At 38.0% G+C, this 25,619-nt stretch overlaps 1 protein-coding gene across 7 annotated transcripts in view; it reads left to right on the top strand.

Moving 5' to 3' along the window:
* Positions 1–25,384, top strand: part of INPP4B (inositol polyphosphate-4-phosphatase type II B) — a 105,915-nt gene extending 80,531 nt beyond the window's left edge. For 4 of the 7 annotated variants that reach the window (XM_053976417.1, XM_053976421.1, XM_053976423.1 and 1 more), the window contains one exon: positions 24,792–25,384. In XM_053976417.1, the coding sequence (XP_053832392.1) occupies positions 24,792–24,924 (133 nt within the window). In that variant the 3' untranslated portion in view covers positions 24,925–25,384. Of the gene's footprint in view, positions 1–23,386; positions 24,745–24,767 lie in introns of those variants that run through there. The other 3 variants (XM_053976420.1, XM_053976419.1, XM_053976424.1) reach the window with 3 other exon arrangements.
* The last annotated feature ends 235 nt before the right edge of the window (positions 25,385–25,619 follow it).

The following is a 25,619-nucleotide window of genomic DNA, read 5'->3' as shown; positions in this document are numbered from 1 at the left end:
TTTCTTTTTTATTTGGTTACTTTTGCAGATCTGAAAGAAAATGCTGTGCATTTCTAATATTTTCATTACATACTTTTAGAAGCTTTTAGAATGATTTTCACATCTAAAAGAACCTATTTTCTTTCAAGGGCAGAGAGAGAAAAACTATTTGCCATTTAATTTGCAATTTTAGCAGTTTTTTCCCCAATGAATCTTCTCTAGATCACTTTATTAAACTTTGTCAATCAAATCCCTTTGTGCTGATTGCCACAAATTGCTTTTAAGCCTTTCAAAAGAACAAGTAGACATGAAAAATTCAATTTTAACATCCAGAATCCTAACAGTTTGGATTGACCTTTGAAAGGCTTCTTTTAAGAGTTAACAGTAGGAGATAAAGACTACTGTGAAACTAAGTGAGCTGTAGAAGTAAATGGTGATTCAAAAGCAGACTTTATTGGAAATGCCATCATTTTGAGATATGAAAATTATAAAGGTGCCTGTGCAGCTGTAAGACTTTGTCTGCCAGTGCTGACACAGCTTTTGCTGTTGGAAAAGGGAAGCATGTGCTTACAGGTTCGTGCTTTCTTGCCACCAGAAGCTTGGAGATGCTGGACTTCTGTGTGCTGCTGATTTTCAGCTTCTTCAAGGTCCCCAGAATTTTGAGCAATCCAGAAGTGATTCCCAAAGTTTCAGCATGTTTGCTTTGGTGTACATTGCATGACCCTGTTTTGGAAAACAATGCCTGTAGCTGTTTTTTTAGACTTAGTTTGTAAGTGGAATTGTTGTCTTTTAGTGATAAACTATACAATGCTTATTGCTTCTTTATAAAAAAAGGCTGTATGAGAATCCTTCTATTAGTTCTTCCTTTCACTTATGAAAAATGTGGTGAATGAAGCAATGACAGGAATGCACGCTTTATCATTTACAATATATAATGGATGGCTTTGTCCTCAGTCATAATTCTGGCCATTATGATGCTGCAATTGATGTGTACCTGAAGCAGCCATTCTATAAATAATTCCACATATTATAATTTCCTTGACACAGGTTTGTGACTTCCATTGATCTTAGTGACATGCATAGTGCAGAATGAGGAAAATCAATATATCATCCCCTCTGTATCAAGTGCTTGTAATCCACATCATATTAAAATACTGTTTATAATATCTCTGCCACTTCCAAGTCGCTTTTTACAGGCATCAATATTCTTATTTTTCCCTTCACCCATACATGAATGTTTCCTATCATTCAGTGTTAACTCTATTCCAAGAGACAGAGAGACACAAAACTGATTTACCTGAGTTCATTGCAGTATCTGTCACATGATTCTAATTTTTTTTTCTTTTTTGTCTTTAGACCTGTCTTTTTTTTTTGTCTTTAGAGCTGTTAAGGGAGAATGGACCCTGATGGGCAGCGCATAATGAAGCAGCTCTGTAAAAAAGTTTTTTTTTTCCTTTTTTAAAGTTTATTTCTTTTCTGAATCTATTTAGCTTTATTGTTTCAGTGACAGGATCCATTTTGGAAGCTGTGGGTAGTGAATAACTTCAGAATCTCCTGCATGTTTCCAATAAAGCCTCAAGGTAGTAACAAACAAAGGAAATGATAAATTCACCGTCTGTGGTGAATCCTCCATGCTGTCATTAGCAGGGCACAACACCTGTCACGTATTTCTGACACTGAGTACAAAATTTGACTCAATGTGGGACACACTGTTTCCACTTGAAATGGTTAAGTATATTTCAGAGTATTTTAGATAAACTGCATATCAAAAACCTCAGTGAAGCAAAAGTTCAAAGAATGAATGATCTGAACAACAAGTATTGGGCTTTTGATGAGCCAGTTATGAAGAAAATATCTCATTTTTTAAAGAGCTGTTTGAGGACAGCTTTGCTTAAAAATGAGTGAGTTGAGGAGGAGGAATAGCTGTAATAGCTCTTCAATCAGGGTCTTCCAAGTGTTCTTGGTGTTGAGGTGGACCTTGGCCAGGGAAGAGCCTGTACTAAACTGTAATTGCCACATCGACTAGGAAGGAGCAAAGGGACAGGATTAGAGACAGGGATGATCCATGTGCAAATCTCTCTGTGCCTTTCACCCATCTCCCAGCTTTCACCCTGCCCCTGTGTGCTTGTGGCAAGAGATGCAGCACGTGAGGAGTTGCACAGAAGAGGAGGCACAAGTTCTCCTCTAACCTTTTTCCCAGCCCACCTGACCTTCTCCACCTTTTCTTTTTTCATTTAAAAGTATAAGCACAGTGCAAACAAAACTTTAAAAAGGTGAGCCTGACTTCAAATAGAGATTTTCACATCATTCTGTGGCTCTTTAGAAACTTAACATCTCTATTTTGAGGTGGAAACTGTAGATGATTTGCATCACCTGATGTACTGATAGGAACCTGGACATTAAGTAACAGTAAGGTCCAGTTTTGGAGCATTGAACCACCATCCATTTTGTTTTCTAAAGCTAAAATACTGGTTTGAGGTTTTTTAATAGCTACAGTGTGCAGAGGAAAAGGAAACAAAATGGACAGAGATGGCCACAAGATGTAATGAGAGTCAATGCCATTGGACACTTTGCTGGAGCCTTTTAGAATTAAGGTCTATTTCTGACCATCCTTCTGGAAGGAGGAGGAGGATTATAGACAATCATTGTGGGCAAAATATCAAACAGTAGTTGAAAAGGCTTTTGTATTAGAAAAATCTAAGCTTTTCTAATATAATTTCTGAATTTCACAGAATTGAACTTTATAATGTATCTTTAAAGCAAGTCTCAGGTTTTAAAGACTTGCACTGAGGAGAAAAAAACAAAAGAAAGGTAACCCATGCACACTTTATTTGCACTCTGGAAGGTCCTGAGGTTCAGACTTCTACATGGACAAACTAAATAAGTATAATTGGCAGTTGTTTTGTAATACAGCCTCACACTATATGAATCAGTTTTGTCTGGTTCACTGGGATCAGATGTTTGAGTTCATGTTTTGCAAGTGAATCTTCTCTAGCTGACTGCAGAAGTTTCATTCTCCTGGACCTCATTTCTCCAAATTCTTCCTAAGTGCTGTTTCCAGACTTCTTTCTGATCAACACCCTAGTCAGAGTCCCAAGAACTCTCTCATATGATCTTTTTCATCTTCCTTTTTTTTACTACACTTATCCTTGACTATTTCCCTCCTTTCTCCTCTGTGACATGTATGGCTGCCTCTTTCTTCTCCTGTTCAGAGTTTGGACTCAGGCCTCAGTCACAGCACAGAGAGAACAGCAGAGCTAGTCCCCTGCCTCATGGTTTTGGCTTCATGTTATAGTAGTCATCCTCTGCCAGGGAAAAGAACAGCGAGGAAAAGCCTTGTCCAGCTCCTTGACCTGGCAGATGTTGAATCCCCAGAGTATGTACCTGCTGAATTTTAACAAGGCTGTGTTAGGAAGAGATTTGAGAGTCTTGCAGGAGCATGCTCTTTTGATAGTCGCATCTCTCACATCTTTATTATCTTGGTGCAGAATATCAAATCCTGTTCTTCAACATGGGGGTACTAATAATTCTCTCAAAAAAATAGCGGGGGGGGAAAGCTGTATTTTTTTCTTTAAATGACATTGTAAGTTTGAATTTTCCCATTCAAAATGAACTAACAGTTGTGAGTAGGCTCGAAATGGAAAGCATTGTGTAGCCTTAATTATAATTACCTTTCCCCTGGAACCTGTAATAATATTCTTGGACCAATCACTTGGGAGGAAGGGGCATTCAAGGGAAAACAGTGAAAACATTTGCCACTTTTTGCAAAGAATATTTAGAGAAGTGACTCAGTCTGCATCAATGTAGTAGGCAGTAAGCAAGAATTCTGAAATAATGCTTAGTTTTTTTATCAGTGAATGAGGGGAAGGTACAGCCAATAGAAATCTGTATTGCCTCTAAATTTTGACACCAGTGTTTGGGGAGTCAGTCCTTGAAATGCACCTGCTCCTTCTTCAGTGACTACTTAGGGAAGGTGAGCTCTTCAAGAGGACTAAGAACTTGACAGTAAATTTTATATAATAGGAAAACATACTAATATATCAATTGCAGTATACTTTTATTGTATATTAAAAGAAGTTCCTTCTCAATTGAAAGTGTTAGGCAACATTTAGGTTTCAGCTTTGTGACAGGAAACGACCCTTGAATCCCTGTGATCTTTTTGCTGAAGGGCCCCTTTTCACTTTAGCTTCAGGTTGTGTGTGCCAGAGTTCTCCAAAGAAGAACTGAATTCATGGTATTCCAATCAAATCTTGCCCTACTCTGAGTTGTTCTGTTCTGATTTGAAGTTTTTATTTCTTACTGAGATATTGATGAGGCAAACAATCTGTTAAGTAGCCCAAAGTTGTATTTGTCATATCTTGATCCAAATGAGAGTACAGAGAACTGAGCTTTGTCTTTGCTCTCTGTGAATATTTTAATTATTCAGTATAGACAGTGAGAAATGTATGGAATTAATTACCATGTGCACTCTACAGTCACTTAGTTTTTAAAACCAGTCCAATGAAAAAACCTTACTCAATAAATTTGCTTTCCCATTTAGTGCCACAGTCTGTGTTTGGATGCTTAATAGTGCAGAAGTTAATTTAAACACTGCATTTGATTAATTACAGAATAAAAAAAAAAAAAGGAAAAGGAAAATGCTTCCTAAAAACCTCTTCTAATGGAAAGTGTTTCTGTCACTTTTGCCATACATATATTTCAGGCCCATAGTTCTGGAGTTCACCTGTCATGGTTAGACAAATCTAGCATGCAAGTAGTTAGATTATTGTAAAATATTGTTTGGTGTTCACTTTTGAGATTCTTCTAGTTGTTTATGGAAAACTTTGTTATTTTTCTCATTCATTTACTGCTTTATTGCTTATTTAGAGCTTCCATGAAAGACTAGGTCTTAGCAGAAATCAAAGACCAGATGTATTATAATCACCAGACTGAGTAATACCATGTTTCTTCCTATTATATTTCACTTTAATTAAGATTTCCTGGAAGAGTGTGTGGGAAAAGTCCAGTATGCATGTTTATTACTGTTGAAAATCCACGTCCTACAGCTGAATTACCATGGCTTTGGCCATGTTCAGCTAAATCTCAAGAACAACACTGCCAAGTCCAAAATTTAGATAAGAAAGAAGCAGGAAATGAGAGTAAGAGGGCAGGAGTAGCATACAATAGCTAGTTAAAGCTATCAAACAGGCAATCTCTTCAAGAAGTTATTGGCCTCTAAAACAGTGTTCTTCTCAGGGTAATATAACTTGGACAGGGAGGGCTCATAAATTCCTGACTGCTGTCATAGCAACCTCCAGACTGTCCAGAGGTTGGAGGGGGCACAGAAAGGAGAAGCAACCATCTGCACGTCCAAAAAAGGTGGTTTTGCAATAGAAGATTCTGCATTCCTTCAGGAGAAAGATGATGGAGTGTCAGGCTGCTGCAGCCTGAATTGCTGCTAGTAAAGTGCAGGGTAAAGAAGCAGAAAGGGCCTTTGCATGGAATGCACAGATGTTTTATTCAGCCGCGCGGTGAGATGTTCAGAGTCAAAAGCAAACACACATGGAGGGTCCAGGGTACTCTCTCCTGAAGGGCTGGGGGTCACCCTGGTCTGGGGCAGTACAAAGATAAAGGCCAATCAGAGAATAGGGCTGGAGTGGCTCAGGGACATGGGAACAGACATAGGAACAGGGGAAGGAGCCAGTGGGGCTTTTTAACAGCTTTTTGAAGGAAGCTTCCTGTGTCTCCCCAACCCTGGGGATGCCCTCCAGGGTCTCCATATCAGGCTACAGCTCTGGCTGGCTTATGTAGGAAGCAGCCACTTCTAGGTTTATCTTTGCTCTCAGTTTAGACTCCCTTGATCCCTTCATAAACTTAATTTCTTTTTGTAGGAATGCTCCCTGCTTGGATAATCACCTTTTCTTGTCCAGCACCCTGCTTTCAGTTTTCTTTCGTAAGTTCCATCCTTTGGGATGCTGTGCTGCCTCAGGGCCAGCCACCATCTCTGGGGACTGGCCTGGTGCTTATCATGTATATGACATGAGAGAATCCAGCATTCAATCTCCATATTCTCTTTTTCCACTTATCATTATTATTATTCATTCATAAGGCGACCTGGCACATTCTGTTATACGATTGTGCTTTCAAATAATTTGAGTCCTATTCAACCTCAGACACTGGATCTGAAGTTTTCTATCTCAGATTCTTTAGGGAAAGAATCTAAAATCATATTGGATACCAAAATAGAAGGAGAGATGTAATTGTGTGTCACTGTCACCGCCCATATTTTATAACCATCATTTGAGGAACTGTCTTCAATGTATGGGGGTTTTCTCCCTTCAGTCTGCTGCTGTTTTCTTTTTCCAATGAGCATTTCCCTGTTTCTTACTCTCTTGCAGTAACATCTTGGTGTATGGTATTTCTATAGAAACTCTTTTGACAGTGGCCTTTCTCAGCTCAGCTGAGGGAGTTAGTTTTAGTAGTAGTTTCTACTTGTTGCTTTCTGTGGCAGCTCTGGTTTGGTGAGTGATGTTTCGTAAGTGTGTCCTTATTGTTACAGCAGCCACTGGTGACCTTTCACTGGAATGGCTGGCAGCAAAAAGTTCTGTCTCAGTGTTTACCTGCAGTACAAGTCCTGGTAGCTGTTTGAAGTGGAGTGACCAGAGGAGTTTCCATTTGGATTATTATGTACCTATTATGTATTTCCTACTTTTGTGATGTTATCTGCAGTCAGCTGGAACTACACCCAGTAATGGAGCCAGCAGCATTGTACTGCTATCCCATTCTCTAGATCATCCAGAGATAAATTTGGGAGATAATTTTGGGAACTTGCATTCTTAATAGCAGAAGTCTCTACTATAATTTGTATGAATAGGAAGCAAGTGTTTATAAGGAAGTTAATGCAAAGGAAATGTTGGAGTCGTCCCAAAGTGCACAGCCACCTCCACAGTTGACTCCTAATACTAGAACAGTTAAAATAGTTTCTGCAGCCCTGGGACTTAGTGGTGCTGCAGTTGTACTGTGGTCCTAAACATACCCCTAATACCAAAATCACTGGGCACTGCTTTGGCTGTGCTGTTCCTGTGCCCTGGCCCAGGTTTACTTCCCTGCCAGCTTGTCTCCTCTCCCCAGCCTGGATGTTGCCATGTGTGTATTGTCTTCCAGCAGTGGGAAAAGCACCTGGCTTTTCTCCTCTGTTGAAGATGCTCCTAATGCCCCGGGATAGTGCCAGAGCAAGTTTCTACCTCTGCAGAGTCTTGTGATTCCAGGCAAGCTTAGCCAAGATTTAAAGTCCCTTAGACCAAGGAGATCAGAGCATGGGAAGAGAATCACTGTTCCCTCTCTCTTCTGTCAAGGGATGAAATACTTTGGTATACAAACCAGTCTCCTTGTTAGGTTACCTGTTACTGAGGCAGACAATGCCTCTGCATGTGGTACTCAGGAGCTTCACTTATTATTCTGTGAAATTATTGTGTAGTACATGTATAAGAAATCTTCCTTTGCTGCCCCTCTCATTCATCATATGGGTTTCCTGACATATCATCAGCTTTAATTTCATGCTACAGCCTCCCCTTGACTGCACATTTCTTTACACTTGTGAGAACATTGTAATGTTTGAGGCTTCTTATACCACATTTCAATTTAGCTGCACTCTGTCCCTGTGCCCAAAGAGGGAATGCACAGATTTCTGTTCCTTCCCCTCACACCAAGAGCTAGCTTGTACCCTTTGCTTTGAGAGAAAGACAGGCTAAAAAGACATCAGCTAATTATTACCAGCAATAGATCAGTGAGATACACCTGGCTTTAAAAAATATATATATTTTCTCTTCAGCCCCACTACAGTCAGCATTTTTCAGATTTGAGGAACTTGTTTAGATTACTAAAACATTGAAAAGACTAAGGTGTAATCTGATCACACAGTAATGTATTTTATAAAGCCCTGTTGTAGGACCATCTGGTTAATAGTTTGCATCCTGGGTGAACTGACAAGTCTGATGAAAATATGTAATTCCTGTCAAAATAATGTTGGGTTTTATATTTGTTTTGCAAAAATCATTCCAAAGTTGGTGATTCTTAATTTAAATCCCTTTACAAGTCTTTCATAACTGTTGACAGCAGAGCATCTACAGAATACAAAGTAATCAGCACAGAAAGGTTTGCAACTTCCAGCAAACTGCCTTGTGGTGGTGTGGTAGGTAGAATATGTGAGGGTCCAGAGCAGTTTGTTGTGGAATGTTTTTGGTTTTGTTTCTTTTGTGTTTTAGCTTATGTAGTTTAACCAAGACTGGCATGGTCTCTGTTCTAAGTTTATTTTTGCTAAATGTCTGTTACATTGAAATCCTCGGGAAAGCAAGTAAAAATGGCTGAACTGGCGCTGTGGCAGAGGCATTATTGGCTGGTTTTGAAGTGATCACAGTAGCATCGGGCAGAGGCAAACAGCTACAACAATATCTTATTCTCAAAGATCCATGAAATAATTCTGAAAATCCACAAGAGACTGCTTTGATAATACTGGTTATAACTGGTTCCAATATTTATTCCATTTGCACTTTTTAAAGTCAAATGTTTTTTTTACTTAAAAAGCTTATAATTGACAAGCAAGGGGTGAGAGAAAGAAATGCACTTGTATCTCTTTCAATTTTAAAGTGGGAGAAAGCTAGTATAGAGGTGCCACGTCCCATATGACATCATAGTCCTTCCTTTGTTCAAAATTAAATTAGAATCTACTTTTTCTTTAAAAGGGCCTCTTCTCAGAAGCTGTTTTGCTTTAAATAAGAGTCCTGTTGCTGTACTTGAACGTGCAATAGCAAAGCTTGTAAATAATGTTCATTATCTTGCTGACATTCACTATTCTGCATAATACTAATAATTCTCTTTTCACACTCCTTTTTGATACTTGGGTTCATGCAGCAACACTGGCTGCACAGTTCAAGGCTCACTGCCTTCTGAACATTGCTGGTGTGTAATGAGTGTTGATGGATAGTCTTACTTCAACATCATCCTGAATAAAGTCCTGTCTTGCTTTCCTGCTGCGTGGTCGCCTCAGGGAGAAGGCTGCTCCCTATGTCACCTTTCTCTGTGAAAATTTGCTGCCACTGTGGTATTACCAGCAAATTTGTAGACAATCACTTTAAACTTAGTTTGACATTCATTTGCCATGTGAAGAAGCTTTTTTGAATTTATTTTTAAAGTAAGGTAGCACATATCAGACCACTATGATGCTGTTTATTTTCTCTCTTGTGCCGTGCAAGCAGCCCGAGATGTGCTGCCAGGCAGAGGGATTTTGCTTTTGCTTCTATAGGAGTGTTTTTCCCCTGTTCAGTTGCATCGTTGTGTTCTGTAAATATTGTCGTGCTCTTGTAGTACCTCACATCCTTCTGCTCCTTCTCAGAGGGAAAAGTACAATACTTCATAGAATCATGGAATGGCTTGAGTTGGAAAGGAACTTAACAATCACTTCATTCCAACCCCCTGCCATGGGCAGGGACATCTTCACTAGATGAGGTTGCTCCAAGTCCCATCCAACGTGGCCTTGAACACTTCCAGGGATGAGGCATCCACAATTCCAGGAAGCCCTTAGTGTGAATACAGCCTTATGCTTCATGCTGTCTTTGACCTACAGAAGAATTAGAATACTCTGTTGTGACTGTGGTTATTGTCTGTCTGGCTGTAATTTGCATAATTTCAATCTAGTAGATCAAAAGTCAATAAAATATATTTCTGGCAAAAGGGGATTGAAATCACCTTTTGGTGATGCTTGACAGGGCAACATTGTATACATCAAAGCTTTGTCTCCCAAGCATATTGGTCTGTGTTATAGTGCACATAATATGCACACACACATGTAATTATATGCAAATATAGAAGTGTAGGAATGGGTACATATAATTTTGTCACATTACTGATTAATTACATGACTTAATGAAGCAAATTATTTAAAATGGCTTACAAACTTTGCAAATATTTTTCCAAGACAGGAAACTGGTTTTAGAGTACTTTATTTTTGTATCACTGTGGTTTCTGATTGACAATTAAAAGGTAATTAAAACACTTGAGACTTTCATGTCCTGTGTTGCCCTGTAGGTTTATTATCTTCATGTGATGATCCTTGTTTGTAGATGAAGATTTTGGTGGGATGTGGGATAGAAGCTCTAGGAAAATGTGGTCATTTCATACGATGTGATCAAGCTCTTGTTCTTGGTTTTCAGAGAAACTTGAGTGCAGTAACATTTTTCAAATCAGACACATTTTCTCACTTTCATACCAAGGGTATTCACTGACAAGAGAGTGCTGAGCACTGTACTCTAGAAAAGCATTTGTAGGCTTAGCTGACTTTTTAAAAATCTTTTTGTGACAGATGTATCTCAAATTTTATGTTTTCTATCCCAAAGGCAATCATTCTTCCTGCTGTCACAAAGCATCTTTTTTGGTGCAGCACAATAGGGATAACAAAACTCATTTCAGTCTCAACTTAATTCCAATGTAAAAAACTTGCAATGAGGTGGTAATGAACTTTAACTCAGTACAGATTACCTCCTGCATGCTTACACAGATGTTCAAACACAGGACAGATATTTTCCAGACATGGTTCTATTCTGAAGGTGTTTGTCTCTTGAACAGATTAAACCCTGAAATTTTCTGCTTTGCTTGTTGTTACAGTTAATACAGTAACACCATTTGGAGTTCACCTCCTAGGTTTGAATTAGACCTACATAAATACATACCCAAAAGAAGAAGAAATAATCATCAAGATTATTAGGATGAGATCATTCTAGCAAATAATGAGTTGGTAAGATAAAGAGACTGATCCTCTGAAACAGAGAATGATCATACTGATCAAAACCATTTGGAAAGCAAAACTCAAACATGTTTCATAGTCCCAGCTGTGCAGTCCAATGAGTATTGTGATGATAACAGCCACCATCTTCCTCAAGTGCTTTCAATTTGTACGTGTTTGTCGTTTCCAAAATACTGGCTTGTGCTCCATATACTTATTACACTCATGGACAAAAAGCCAAATAATCATAATTTTTATTTTATCTGAACTAAAACTGTAATAGCTCTAGCAAAGTCAATAGAATGACACCGGCAAACACTTGGCTAGAAATTTGCTATTTTGTCAGAGGTCTCTGGTGAGCCTTGCTCCATGCCCTGTTCCAAGCAGCTTCAGCAGCTGTGTGCCAAGTAGGGAAGGGAATGCAAGTCTTTATGATGCTGTCATCAGTCCTTTCTGGCCACTCTGCTTTCCACTAACAGTCCACACCAACAGTTAAATTAAAAAGCAACTTCTCCCCACGCATTTGGCTTTTCAGGCACAGATGAGGTATCCGTCCTCCCCAGATGTGGCTCTCTGTGGTGAGGACTTCATTGATCTCTATGCTAATGTGTAACTCAATGGAATAACGGGTCCACACTGGGCTAGGAAAAGTCTAAAGGCCTCCTTTCAGACAGGATCAACACCTGGTATTACTGTGGGCTGCTTTATGGAAATACTACAGCTTCATTATTATTGCGCCACAAAATGCATTAGGCATCCAATTTCCTTTGTAAATGAAGCAATGTATTACTTCAATAGCTACTTTTGAAGCTCTCTGCAACTTAAACCACAGATGTTAAAACTATTGGAATTAAATGAACCCCCTCTGAATTGTAATCCTTGAATAGACTAGGAGGATTTTTTAATTATAAGGTTTATTAAATGAAATATATACTACAATGGAGTGGAAAAAGACAAATGATCTTATATGGCAAAAATAAAAACTTGAAGCTCGCTATCCATACTCCATTGGGTATGGAATGCCAAAAGAGAAATAAAAGACATTTAATCTTGTTGCAAAGCCTAATGTTCTGTACCACATCATAATGTAGCCCAAAACAGACAATTGCTGGCTCACAAATCTCTTGCTTTTTCTTTTATTCACACTACAGACAAAAATCAAGAGTGTCCTTCAAAAATACTCATTTGTCAAGTGAGCTTGAAAGTTTATGTTGTTACCCATCATGTTTGACTATGTTTATGGTGCTGGAGATAAAATCTGAGGCTTGTGAAGTTCATTTTTTAGGTGATGCAGTGGCAGTGCAAGTATGGGCTGGAGATTATAAAGCTCTGTGAAGATAAGGGGTAAAAAACATTGAGCAATTGGCATTGTAGAAGTTATTTCCAAAGACCATTGAATTCAGTTCAACACTTATAATCAAGCTGTTTCTGTCATAAAACTTTAGACACCTGTTGTGTGAATGCCTAGTTAAGGACTCAAGTTCCCAATACTGGTTAGTAGCCTGATTTAGGGGCCCTGAATCATCATTGAGGATGTTCTGTAGAAGTAGGGGAAGCAAAATTTGGCACCCAAAGACTTGCCACTCACGGTTATGGAATGTTGCCTTTTAAAGGAGTTGGATCAGATCTCAGAAGTGTGTTCTCTAGTTATCATGGTAAACAGTTGAAGGTAAAATAAAGGTAGGAGGGCAAAACTTAGCATGAGGAAAATTCTGCTGACATCAGCACCTGCTGTGCTTGTCACTAGACACTAATTTATTTATTATCATGAGGTCAGGGAAGCCAGAAGCCAAAGACAAGAAATGTGTAAGAAACTAAATGTGTACTGTTAATTTGCTGTTTAAACTTTAGCTGCTACAACATACTGGCTGCTTCCTTTGCTTGTTTGCTCAAGTCATATGATAAAATAACTACTGCATGCTTTGAAATAAAGGTAAAAGTCCAATTTGGTTATTTTGCTTGTTTACATAGAGAGCAGTAGCCATTAAGCAATCTAGTTATAGTGCCTTTATCCTAAATTGTTGTTTATTTTTATGGAAAAAATTTATTTGATGACTCTTCTGGACAAAGTTACTTTAGCTTACATGATTTCAGCAACATTATGAATTCTGCAAATATTTATCCATTTTGAGTAGTTAGATGTGTAGAATACTGAAGAATACTTTTTCAATATTTCATTAAATGTTGCTCTAGTTTTTCTACCATTGTGATTCAATGTGTTTATTTTTGAAAAAGAACTTATAATCAGTGCTCCTTAGTAAAAATATGCTAATAATTTGAATGAATGGGAGGGAAAGGAAGCTTTCTAAATAAAGTATGTCCTGTTTATGGAGGCAGGTGTTTGGTAGAGAACTCTTTCCTTGCCCTCAGGTTGTCTGTTGCTTCTTCAGTTGTTAAATTATTCTGTACTCAAGAGAACATTATTGGTCAAATCTAAACCCATTATTTTTCCACTGGCATTTCCATTATCTGTGAGCAATTCAATCTGGGGGAGGATTATAATATTTTACCTTTTCTATAGTGTTCTGCATGTGTTTCATTACTGTGCACCATACATGGGAAAATGTCATTTATTATTTCATGCACCAAAATACTCTGTCTGCATTGACGAGCATTCTTGTCTGACAAGTGCAGCTGCTGGCCTGCACTCACATGTCTTTAGCTTTATTTGAATCTCTTATCTGCCATCATTGACAATTCATGCAAGCAGCAAAACCAAAGAGAAGTAGTTCAAGGAATTCAGAGTGCTTTCTTTAACCAACTCTTACATTCTAAGAGAATAGGAAGGATATTATGAACCACGTGGTACATAAACAGTGCACAAGCCAACTCTGTCCCCTGTGTACATTAGTGAGATAACAAGAGATGCCTGTAGCTCAGCAGAGACATTTTTTAAAATTGCTTTTGCTGTTTAACTGCGGCTTTTTTGTTTTATAGATTTTATTTAAGCTGTCAGTAGCTGTGCATTAATAGCATATTTAACAAACACAGAATTGAATACTAATAAAAAGAGACAAGTGGACTCCTTTCCATGTGTATACCAGGCTCTGACAAGATGATGTGAACTGATAATAAGTTTTTAATAAAGGGTAATCGAGAATAAAGCTATAAGAATAGGTGAGATCTTTTAAAAAAAGTGAAATTGTTTAGTTACCAGAAGCCTGTAAGTGCTGTCCAACAGCCACAGAAGCTTAGGATTATCCAAAAAACAGGGACAGAATCAGCCCCTTCAGACGTTTTTGGAGAGTGGCTGCACTTTTTCATAGTCCACTGGCCATAAGCAAGTTCTAGAGAGGACTGTGAGTGCTGGCATCCCTCACTCACCTGGACAGGCAGTATCATTCCCAATGAGGCTAATGTGGGGTGAGTTGCAGCATAATTGAAGGGAATTAGCATTTATTAGAAATTAAAAAGGAAGCAGAATTCCTTAAGGCATGGCATTATGGGCATTTGGAGAGGATGAAATGTTTCTCATTAACAGCCTATGTGCATTTTGGCTGCACTGTAGATTTTTCTGTATGAACACCTGGCCTCTGGCTCATATTTATTCAATGCAAACACCTGAAGCATATGAATAAATGTTATTGGTTTTCCTAGTGATTAAAGAAAGCATGGCCCGAAACATGAGCAATACCAGGATTTAATGTGTCTCAGACCAATGTTGAGAACTGTATTTTTATAAAGAGAGTGTAAAATCAGAGGTGCTGGCTTTGCCCCCGGCACAACCTCAGTCCGTGTAGTCGAACAATTTAAAGTTATTTCAAAATACAGGGGTTTTTTTTTGGAAAATTGGAGCAGTGTTTATCTAAAGTGGGAGCACCACGAGATGATGAAACACTGAAATGTTTCTTAAACTGTTTTCCTTCCAGAGTGCATAATAAGCAGGGCACATAATAGAGTAGGAAAATGGACTGTAGACAAAGATCACTCTCCACCATCCCAGTGAGAGATTTATACCCACTTGCTACCTTCTGTGTCCCATCCTGGAGAAGGAAGGAAATACTCCAACATTGCTACTGACATGCTGCTTCTTGAGAAGAAAATAATAATGGATGAAATGAAAGTTTCCCATAAAATCTTGGATGTTTCCATTTTTTTTTTTTTTTTTTATGTTTTGGATTTTTCATAGGAAAACACCCTATTTTCCCAATTATAAGCATTTAAAAATAGCATCCATTCCACTTACTTGTGATTGCAATTGCTGTTCTGCTTGGCGGTTGCATATGTGGCTTGCTGAACATGTGCTTGGGAACATTCATACTTAAAATATCTCAAATCCAGAGACTCCAAAGTTTCAGGAATTGTCGGATTCTGTAAAAGGTCCCAAGGCATTGTAGTGAGAACTCTGGTGAGAATGTTTCTGCACTACTGATTGTGTGCTTGAGAGAACACAGTCTGCAGCACAGGAAAGACTGACTTTATAAAAAACTTAATACATAGCTGATAGTTCAGTCCAGGTCAGGAAGTAAATTGCCATTTTTTTCATCTGTCAGAGACGTAGCTCATGGTTAAGTGATGCTGACAGCATAGTGAACTCCTCTTCTGCTCTGGGAGTCCTGAGCATAGTTCATAGAGCTTATCCTGAGAGCTGCATCTTTGATCTTTGGCAAACTGACAATTATTGTTACTGCACTGAGCAAAACCATGTCCTTCAGCTGTTTGTAACAGTAAGAAAAATGTAGCATTATTATAGAGAGGAAGATATTTGCACCTGTGTTATAAATTATTTACTCCTTTCTGCCAGCAAAGATTTAGGAATGCAGAAAGTAAATATATGGCTTATTGAATTTTCAGTCTTTAATGATCTCAAATCTTCTGAAACTCTTTTTTTTTTTTTCCCTTGATGCTAGGGGCAAAACAGTGTGGGCTTTCATCTCTTTATTCTCCCTGTCAGTGCGGTGCTATTTTTGCTCAAAAAGTGAATCTGTGGTAATATTATATTTGTGAGATATGATGAACTTCTTAACAAATCTGCGGCAGTAGAATTCAAATAAAAATTTCCTTACAAATGCAACTTAACAACCGAAGAGAAAATGTTTGTATTCAATATATTGTTTAAAAGATTTCAGTTTCAGTTCTCCTCCTTGGTATCTGGGTGAAGAACAGGCTCCAAAACTTCGACCATCTTCTAAAAAGATACTGAAACAAAACAAGTAAGATGAAAGAATTACATTCACTCCTAATTTCTCATAGAAAGAGAAATTTATTCCTCTAAGTCTCCACATTGTACCTATTAACAGAAAAGATGACAAATGCTTTCAAGGCATTTAAATTAGAATTTTATCCAGCCTTGTCATTTGCCCTGAAGGAAGTACATGGGAAAAGTAGTGTGTTTCAGATTCAAGTAGAATTTTCCTTCCATTTTCCAAAGTTCTCTTAAAGTCTACCTGCTAAAGAGCATAGAAGGTGGTTTATTGGTAGTAATGTTGGGACACAATTTTCAGGTTGCTGCAATCTGCATCCCAGCCTATGCATTTTTTGGATAGGTTGTTTTGGTTAGCTCCCCACCTAACCAAAACAGGGCTGCATTTTTTGTTCCTGGTAGCAGCTAAAATCAGATTTTGGTGCATTTTAATTTGTGACTGGGGAATCCATATGTGCACAAATTCACCTTGTATAAATATATCCACATACTGTGTGTGCTGCTAAAAGAACAGCTGGGATCAGAACAGGTAAGATCTCAAACTGGTTTTGTGTTTTTAAAAAAATGTATCAGTATGTTAGGTGAAAGTTTTTAATGAACTGGCATTATTTAGCTGAAAGGGACTAGCAGTTGCCTGTGGTTTTTGACTCACACTTTGGTTAATCCCATGAAGAGACCATGTGAGTTGGTGTCATTTTAATGAGAAGCAGTTACATTCCTCCTTTCGTGTATCTCAAACTGAAGTTGCAGGCAAAAAAAAAAACCAGCAAGTCACAACATTCAAATTTAGAATTCCTGCTGTTCAGCACCCTCCTCCCTTAAAATACCCAAATTAGAGATCCAACATAGATGAAATTATCTTCTGTTTACACCAGCAGTTCTCTGACCTTAATTCTGTCATCCTACACATAGATTTGAACACCTAGAAATGAATGACAGATTTTAAGCATCATCTTTCACACATGTCTGTTAACTAGTGTAGGAAGTCCTTTCTGCCTCTTAAATCAGATTTGCTACTTGTCCTCAGCATGGGGAAAAAGACTAAATAAATCTTTGCCAAAAGAAAAGGGATGACTCACGAAGATTTATTTTCATGGTCAACAGAAAGTATTTAAACCTGATTAGACATATGAAAGAATTTATCATGGATTTATGTTTCACTGTGCTAAATGTATAAATGCATCTACAGTAAAACTTTCTTGCTGTGACAGAAACAGTCTGGAAACAAGTATGACTCACTAACCAATTATGCCAGTGCCATAACCTTATGGAAAGGAAATGTTGTAGGTATTCAGAGCTTAACTGAAGGTAAAACCTGTGGGGTTTTGCTTGGTTGTTTTCCTGCACAAGATATAGGCCACATATGCTTTAATTTTGGTTCTACATTGGACTGAATTTCAAACCTTGTAAGAGAAGTTTGTCAGGAAAGATTTTTGCAATTTTGTCCTGAGATATTTCTATATATATATATGGAATCCTAACACTTTATAGAAGAGTGTCTAGGAAGATTATTAGAAGTGTATTTTTTGATAGAAAGAGAAACCTTTGTAAAATTGATGTGTAATACTGCAGAGCACTATTGGTAAATAGCAGAATGAAACAGCAAATCCTTTCCTTGGAGTATAATAGAGGTGAAAATCATGTTTCAAAAACTGCTCAGCTGTCTTGACAGGTAAAGAAGAATCTCTTCTGCAAACCCATCACTTCTCAATTCTGAAGCTAATCTTTCACACAGTCACCACAATGACTTTGCAGGACTTGAAGCCTCTGCCCACACTTGTAAATTGAAAACCTCCGGGGGTAGATTCCAGAACATTATCTCAGCCATTTTATGCAGTGAAATTATTAAATATCTAAAGCCTGAAATTGCCCTTTTTTCATCTATTCTTTGGAGTTAATTGTATGTTAAAAGCAAACACAGACAAATAGTAGGGGTGTTGTTCTGTGGTGAACCAACAATTTGGGAGATGTTTCCATAGCCCAAAGCTGGAGTGAGTTGTGCTGTTTGTTGCCTGCAGCAGGGCGTGTGCCTCTCTCACTTGCCCTGGCAAACCCAAACACAGCTAAGCTGATGAAATAGATCGTAAATTTGCACATTTCTAATTATTTTGACTTCAAGGAGAACACATACACAGCAGAGCAAAAGAGCAACTGTGTAAATTGAATTTTGACTTCAGCATTCCTTCCAAAGGATCCCTGTGTGTCCATGTGAGCACATTAGGCAACAGGGGTCTCCTGGATATGGTTGTGTGGCTGTAAGATCAAGTGTCTCCTTGCCTATTATTAAAATCTGCTGCAAGAAGGTTTCTTTATTAATCTGTTGCTCTGTACTGAACTATTATGGCCTGTTCATTATAGTGCTTAAAATCTGTAACCTGTCCATAGCTGAGCCTCCAGTAGCTTGCTGTCTCTGACCATCTCATCAAAACTGAATTTTTAGCTCTGTACAGACTGAAACTCCACAATAGTTTTGAGCTCAAAACCCACAGTTATTTCACAATAGCGATTTTTCAAGATCTAGGTGTCTTATCATCATGACTGCACCATGAATCTGCTGCTTGGTCCAACTCAGTGGTCAAGCCTCATGTTATATGATATGCTTTCTTTTTATTTCCTAAATAATGCATTAGAAAAGTCCCATGTTATAACCAAACAAGGAGAGAAGAAAGGAATAGGGAAATAGAGGATGCCAGCACAAGCAACAAGAGTAGGGAAAAACTTGTAACACAAAAGGTAAAACAGGAAGAGGGGGTTTAGTGTGACAATTTGATAAACAGATTTGATAAATATTCTGGGTTTTTGGTGTATGTTTAAATACCAGCTGTCTAAATCACTGACTGAATTCCTCAGTAGTCTTAGATCTGAGACTGCTCTTCAGTTTCAGCAGCGCTAGTTGTTTTGAGCTGAGATACAGGATCATGTTAGCAGCAAAAATTGATTCCTAGCATCTTCTCCTTTATTTAGTGCCATGTAGATTTGAGGGAAAAAAATTGTAAGTTATTGACAGCAATGTGTATCAGAAAAAGAGTAATTGTAAAGATCATTGATACAGAAGATGTCTTTGCTAGTTCCCTTATCTTCCATTTTGAAACAATGCAGAACCATTGTTGGAGGTTTGTTGTATCAGCTTTATCTTTGAACATAAAATTTTGTTTCCCAATATTCCTTTATATGTTTTATATGAGTTCTGCTCTAATACCGAAATCCTTCAGGACTAGGCTGAGACCTGTTTACTTCTTTCTGAATCATGTTTTATTCTTCTAGATGTTACAGTGCAGCAGCTTGGTAATGGCTAGGAGATGTTCACAAGGATCCCACCTTTTCTCTTTGAAAAAGTTAAGGCTGCCTTCTTGAACTGTAGTGCTGTACATTGATACAGTTGATTATTCTCTGAAGTGTTTCAGTCAATCCCTGTAACATGTATAATGTAGAAATTAGGATGCTTTCATTCAAAAAAACTTCTTTAGAGATGCTGCTTCTTGAAAGCTGCTTCTGAATTTGACTGTCTCGAAATAAAAAGAATAGGTAAGTTATCAAAATTGCTTAAGACTGAGAACTGTTAGCAATCCTTTCTATTTGAAGAAATGTCTCTGCTCTTGTCAGATGAGACTCTAGAGAAGCATCTTACTTTTGCTATTTTTCTGTGTCAGCATTGGAGCTTAAGAAGAAAAACACAGCAGGACCGGAAAATACTTGCTTGAATCTGTCTGCAAAAAAAGGAAAATTCCCATAAAGTACAAGTGCAGTAGGACATGAATTCAAACTGTAGAGACCACTAGCACATGGGACACTTGTTAATAGAAAGCTGCCTATTTTTCTACCTTAAGAACTCCTGTAGAACAGTTCAGCATTTCCAGTGTCACTAATAGCTGGAGCTGGAAAAGTTCTAAAAAGAGAAGCATACATCCCAATGTGTGAAAATCATCTCTTCCATAAACCTTGCTCAGGGACATCAGTGTGACTGATAGTCAAAAGCCAGAATGTGCCCTCATTTCTTGACTCTATAAGGACTTAAGAGGCTTTTTCCTCACACCATTTTCATCATCTCTGTTTCACTACTTTGAGGTTCAAATAATTTATCATCTGAATTTGAAAGCAACAAAAAATACCTGCTGTTTTGCCTTTGTCTCATTTGGTAAGCATGCAGCATTATCCTAGTAGGAGTTTAGGATGACAAAACATCAAATGAGATAGAAGGCAGGCTGAAATGGTTATATTGTCATTAACTTACAGAACCCTTGGGTGCTGCAATGTGTTTGTGCTGTGCTGTAGGTCTCAAATGAGCAATTTGAGAGTAAATGAGTAAAAATTGTATGATAGGTTAGTGGGGTGTTCATGACTCCAGATGTTACAAACTTAGAAGCTTTCACTACTCCTGTTAAAATTATTTGTGAAATACAAACTTGCTTGTTATTTTGGGAGTCTTCTTCCTTCCTTTTGGTGTTAAAGTACAGTTTGTGATGGAGATAACATCTGAAACTATGACTGTCTCTTCACACCTTAGCATGTAGCACTCTGTTCTGGTTGTGCTGTCAGTCAGGAGCCAAATAAATCCAGCTGACAGGGCACTAGTGGGATTCCTGCTGTTTGCAGTAAAACTTCTCCAGGGTTGGATGAGCCAGGGGAAGCAACGTTAGGATGCTGACAGCTGAGTGTAGGTCCTTGCTTTGTTTAATAGTCACTGCAGAGGACGCTTTAGGGTGTGTTGGAAGGCACTGTCACTGCAACTGCATTGAAAAATATTGGCAGAGCCCAGCAAGGCATCTGACCCTGATCAAATATTCCTCTTAAATTAAAAGCATATTTAGCTATTCTGCTCAGCCTGTTCTTAGGAAGTTAATAATGGAGTTGGATCCTCTTGCTCTATTTTGAGGATGTCTTATTGAATCATGCATTGAATGATGTGACTAATTTGTGGAGCAGAAGTCCCTGTGCATCAGCTGTTCACGGTCATTTTCCTGGAGGGAAGATAGAACTTTTTATGTTAAAAGACACTGATCATTCTTTTCAGCATATCAAAGAACAAATTACTGCAGGCTTTTCTATCGGAAAAAAAAAAAATAGAACAAATGGCTTTTATCTGTAATTTCATCATTACACCTGCATAAATCTCACTGATGCTAATGGGACTTGTAGCAATGTAGATAAAAGCCAGTCAACGCTGTTGAGATATGGAGTCCAACAGTGCAAGGCACACCACAGATGTAGGAGGGTTCATCCCTGCAGGGACAACAGCGTGTGACTCAGCCTGCTTGGAATAAACCACTGGTGTGCAAAGCCAAGGCTCTCTAGACTGATGTACCCAATCAATCTGATTAATGCAGATTGATTGGGTACATCAGTAATGTGGCTGTGCAAACTTACTGACTGCTCAACTTTACTGCTGCCCAGATGAATTTCTCCAGAGAAAAAAGTTTGGTCTCTGCATCCACTCAGCCATAGGAGCACATAGGATGTCTGTGATGGAAGAGACACAGGGCAAACAAAAATCACCTGGACTCTGTGACTGGGAAGGAAGAGATGGGACTTTGAGGGTTGAGCTAGAGTTCTCATTAATTGTGGGCATAATGGGAGTAAGCTGAAATCTGCAGGCTCACCTTGAAGAGTAGGAAGGGGGGTGAGGGGACAGTGCAAAAGGGTCAAAGGGGCAAACCTGTGGGATGCTGTAGAGATTAAGGAAAAAAAAAAGGAAAACCAGCAAGCAGCAGGTCCTTAAAAGTATATATAAATACATAGTGAGCAGGTCCTTAAAAGTATATAGAAATACATAGTGGAGGACAACATTAACTGGGAGCAATACAGTTAGTCCTCACAGCTGATCACAAATGGTAATGTCACTGTGAGCAGAAGAGGAAGGAAGTTCTGTGGGTGGACCCTAGGACAGAGGCATTAACTGGGGCAGTCTGATAGAGAAACATAGAATTACTTATTTCAGTGTTGACAAGGCAAATAAATCATGCAATTAGCTTCATTTCTTGCTAGTTTCTGAGAGAATGTCTACAGGAAAGTTTGAGTTCTGCCCAAGTTCTATCCATGGACACTTGAAGTCTGTAGACCAAAAGCAGCAGACACACTGCCACTGGCAATTGCTTTGACCTAGGTGAAAATAGCAGGGATTTTTTTTTTTTTTTAAGTCTTTTATTTTGCTTTTTAAAATTGTATGTGTTGGCCCCTTTATTAGTGTAACATACATATTGAATGTTCAAAGCAAATAATAAGACTAAGAACTTATTATGGAATGCTTGTTCAAAAGAGAAATTGAGCAAGGAAAGGTTTTGATCAACCCCTTGCCTAGGGTTCCACCTATAAATGCAGTTCTTGCACCTCTCTTGCTATCCAAGCTTAAGAAATGCAACACTGCCTTTTAACACACAAGTCAGAAAGGCAGGCTTTCTGTAAGGTGATGTGGCTGCTGCTGTCTTCAGAGTATCCTTTTTGTCTTACCTGGGGTTGTGGGACAGTAAAGGTAATGTCTGCCAGCATTTTCTTTCTTGAAAGAAAGAGCATACTTGTGACATGTCCTTCTGAAAGGGCACTGTGTTGTCATCTGATATATTTGGATATTGTCAAGTCCACAGAAAAAAAAAAATGACAAGTTATCTTTTAATCACATGATATTCATAGTAAATAGAAAAATAAAACATCTTGCCAGTCCTTACTGCCCAAAGGAAGTCTATAAACAGGACTCCCAAGTGTATGCAAGTAATCTTCAGAGGGATTGAAGAAGTTGTGGTTGAAGTGTGAGCAATTCTACTTATAGAGAATCTATCAAGAATACAACAGGAAAACCTGGAAGTGGAAGTATCCCTGTTGCTCTGGTAGGACAGTGACCACACAATTCAGTGTGATTCAGTAGAACTTCCTTGTAAGTAGATTAGCTCCTCCCTGTGTTGACTGATAAAGATCCAAGGTGATTTACATACAGGAATGTAAGTGCAAGCCTTTAAATCAAAAGAACTGCTATTGACTTTGAAACTAAGTCACCAGCACTGATGAATTTTTGAAGTTAATTTACCATCTTTTAATACTATTTTAGAATAGCTGTTAGTGTGTGGCCTTTTCATTTCTGCCAGTAAACTCCATAGTAGATACTGAAGCAGGACTGAAAAGCCTGTGAACACCATGGAGACACTTCGTTCAGTGTTGCATTGTGACATACTCATGATCTTTTTTTCTTTGCTTCCTTGACTTTTTTTTTTAAACTTCCTTATTTCATTTCTGTTCAGTGTGTGTGTTCATTTTAGTGATAGTGTAGGCCATTGTGGAAGTTATTTAATGTTCACTTGTGAATACTACTCCAAGGCACTTAGCAGTATTAATATGTTAGTAACCACCACCATCATGCTTCCCATGTCAGCTGTAGAACACAAAAGTTATACTGGAAGTACTTAGATCAAAATTTTCATCAAAACGGCTGTGTACTTTCACTTTGTCAAAATACCTGCGTGTTGGCTTTCTTTGCTGCTTAAATGCTGTTCTATCTGTTCCTAACTTCCCCTGTTTAACAGCAGACAAACCCAGGGAGCATTGAATGAATCGGATGATCCTGAAACAGGCTGTCTAACTGATAACAAGCCAACTTCTCGACACTTCTATCCTGTCGCCTTGCTGCTTGTCAGCTCACACCTGCTGGTTGTGTGGCTTATTTTAAGTCTTGCTTTGCTATTAGCCAAATATCAATAAACTTCACTTGTGTTCCTTTCTTTTCTACAAATAGCAACAAACTAACTCTAGAAAAAAGGAATCATGTTGTAATATTTCTACAGTCTCAGACCCCAAGGGTTCATCTTCAAGATACCAATGTCTGAAATGTACTGTGTTTTCATTCTTTTTTTCTGAACTCTGAGAAGTATACTATGCATTGAGTGAATTGATTTGTTCTTTCTGTTCATGGTAAAGCTTTCCTACTGTAATTAGCGCAAAGAAAGCCCACTTACAATGCTGTCACTGTATAGAAGTTGTGGAATCCTGAATGCTTGAACCCCTCTTTCCAGAGTAATTAGTCTGACAAAAAAAAAAAAAAATTAAAAATGAATTTGCACAGCACAAACTAACCCCTAGACAAATATGGCAGGGCAATGGTTTGTGAGACTTACCTTTCATTGTGTTTTTTTCATTGTTACTAGCTGATGGGATTGTTTTCGTTTAATAAATGATTATTACTTTGCTACAACTAACCCTTTTCTGTAGAGTAAATAGAATATAATAAGTTCTGTTTTGTAATGAAATGAGCCTGTTTGTAATTGTTGCTTTCGTTGCTTTTGCTTTCAAGACACTTTTATATTCTTTTTAACAAAGTACTCTTTATGTCTTGATGCACCACTTTGGCACTTGTGACTTTTGTACTGTATGTGAACGAACATCCTTCCTTTATAAAGCATAGAGGTGGATTGGGCTGTTTGAAAAGCCATTCTCTTTTTTTCATTGCAAAGCTGAACATACAGGAAATGAAGCAGAGATGAAACTTTCCTTCACAAATCTCTAGGGCCAGACTTACTAAAATTCCTTATTCCTAGAATGCGCATTTTAGGGCAACGTGTACTCGACATATATAGCAAACAAATTATTAAAAAAAAAGGTATGAAAAGGTTTAAAAGGCAAATATATTTCTGGAATTAGAACAAAATGTATCATTAAAGTATTTAATTTTTTTTTACTGAACTTTAAACCGCAAGGGCAGATATATTAGGGGGGATGGAAAATCTTATCACCTATTTCTGAGGGCAATAACTGTACTGGGCCTGGCCTTGGATTTAATTCTGTAAGATGTATCATCACTCGTGGAAAACAAAAATGTAGAGTTGAATCCTTGTTATTTTTACTTCAACTGTTGCTGAAACTCTGCAATGAACAAATAAAGCATATTTATTTATTCTGTGTTTCATGAAGTTGTACTTTTTCCCCTTTCACTAGAGAAGGATGCCGCATAGAGAATGTTCTGAAGAATGTCAAATGCAGAAAGTATGCATTCAACATGATACAGCTGATGGCTTTCCCAAAGTACTACAGACCTCCAGAGGGGACATATGGAAAAGCTGACACCTAAGTTTAACAAAAGTGTAATCAGGAGCATATATTATGCTAATTAGCGAATATAACAACCGCTGTTTATGACATATGAATTGGGAATGTATAACCAGTGGAGGTGTTATTTTTATCAGGTTTTATCATTTTACATTAAAATTAATCTGGTTAGCCATTATGAAATAAATACCATGAAAAAGCAATGGACTGGATATTTTGAAAATCAAATATATTCAACTTATCTTTGTGAAATTGAAGCTTAGTATGACTCATAAGCCAGCTGGAATTAGTTCCTGGGGTCATTTGATTGAAGATTGAAAGTGGAAATGGCAGTTGCTGTAGGAACAGAGATTAGTAATCTGGAAGGTGGCATTCTGACTCCAAACTAAACCCTGAGATTTGATTTAAGGGGTCTCTTACTGCTGGAAAAGGTGTTTTCTGTAACCAGCTGAGCACTGAGGTCTTGGTCACTAATGATTAAACCTTTCACAGAAATGTTTATGAAATTGGTAATTACCATTAGCTTCTTTACACAAGCATGGTAACTTCATAATATGTTTTTAGTAATTGCAGACTGTAATTTCAGTAATTCCATTCTGATTCCCTGTGGTTCATTTGGATATATCACTCTTGGTTTTCTGTACCCCAGCCAAATACCACTTATTTCACTTTCACATAAATCACACTGAAATTTGGGAGATTAATTCCACAAGTAAG

Source organism: Vidua macroura, chromosome 4, assembly GCF_024509145.1.
Source record: "Vidua macroura isolate BioBank_ID:100142 chromosome 4, ASM2450914v1, whole genome shotgun sequence".
Classification (NCBI taxonomy): domain Eukaryota; kingdom Metazoa; phylum Chordata; class Aves; order Passeriformes; family Viduidae; genus Vidua; species Vidua macroura.
Note: the sequence above shows the minus strand (reverse complement) of the source record. Positions and strands in the feature narration are given on the sequence as shown.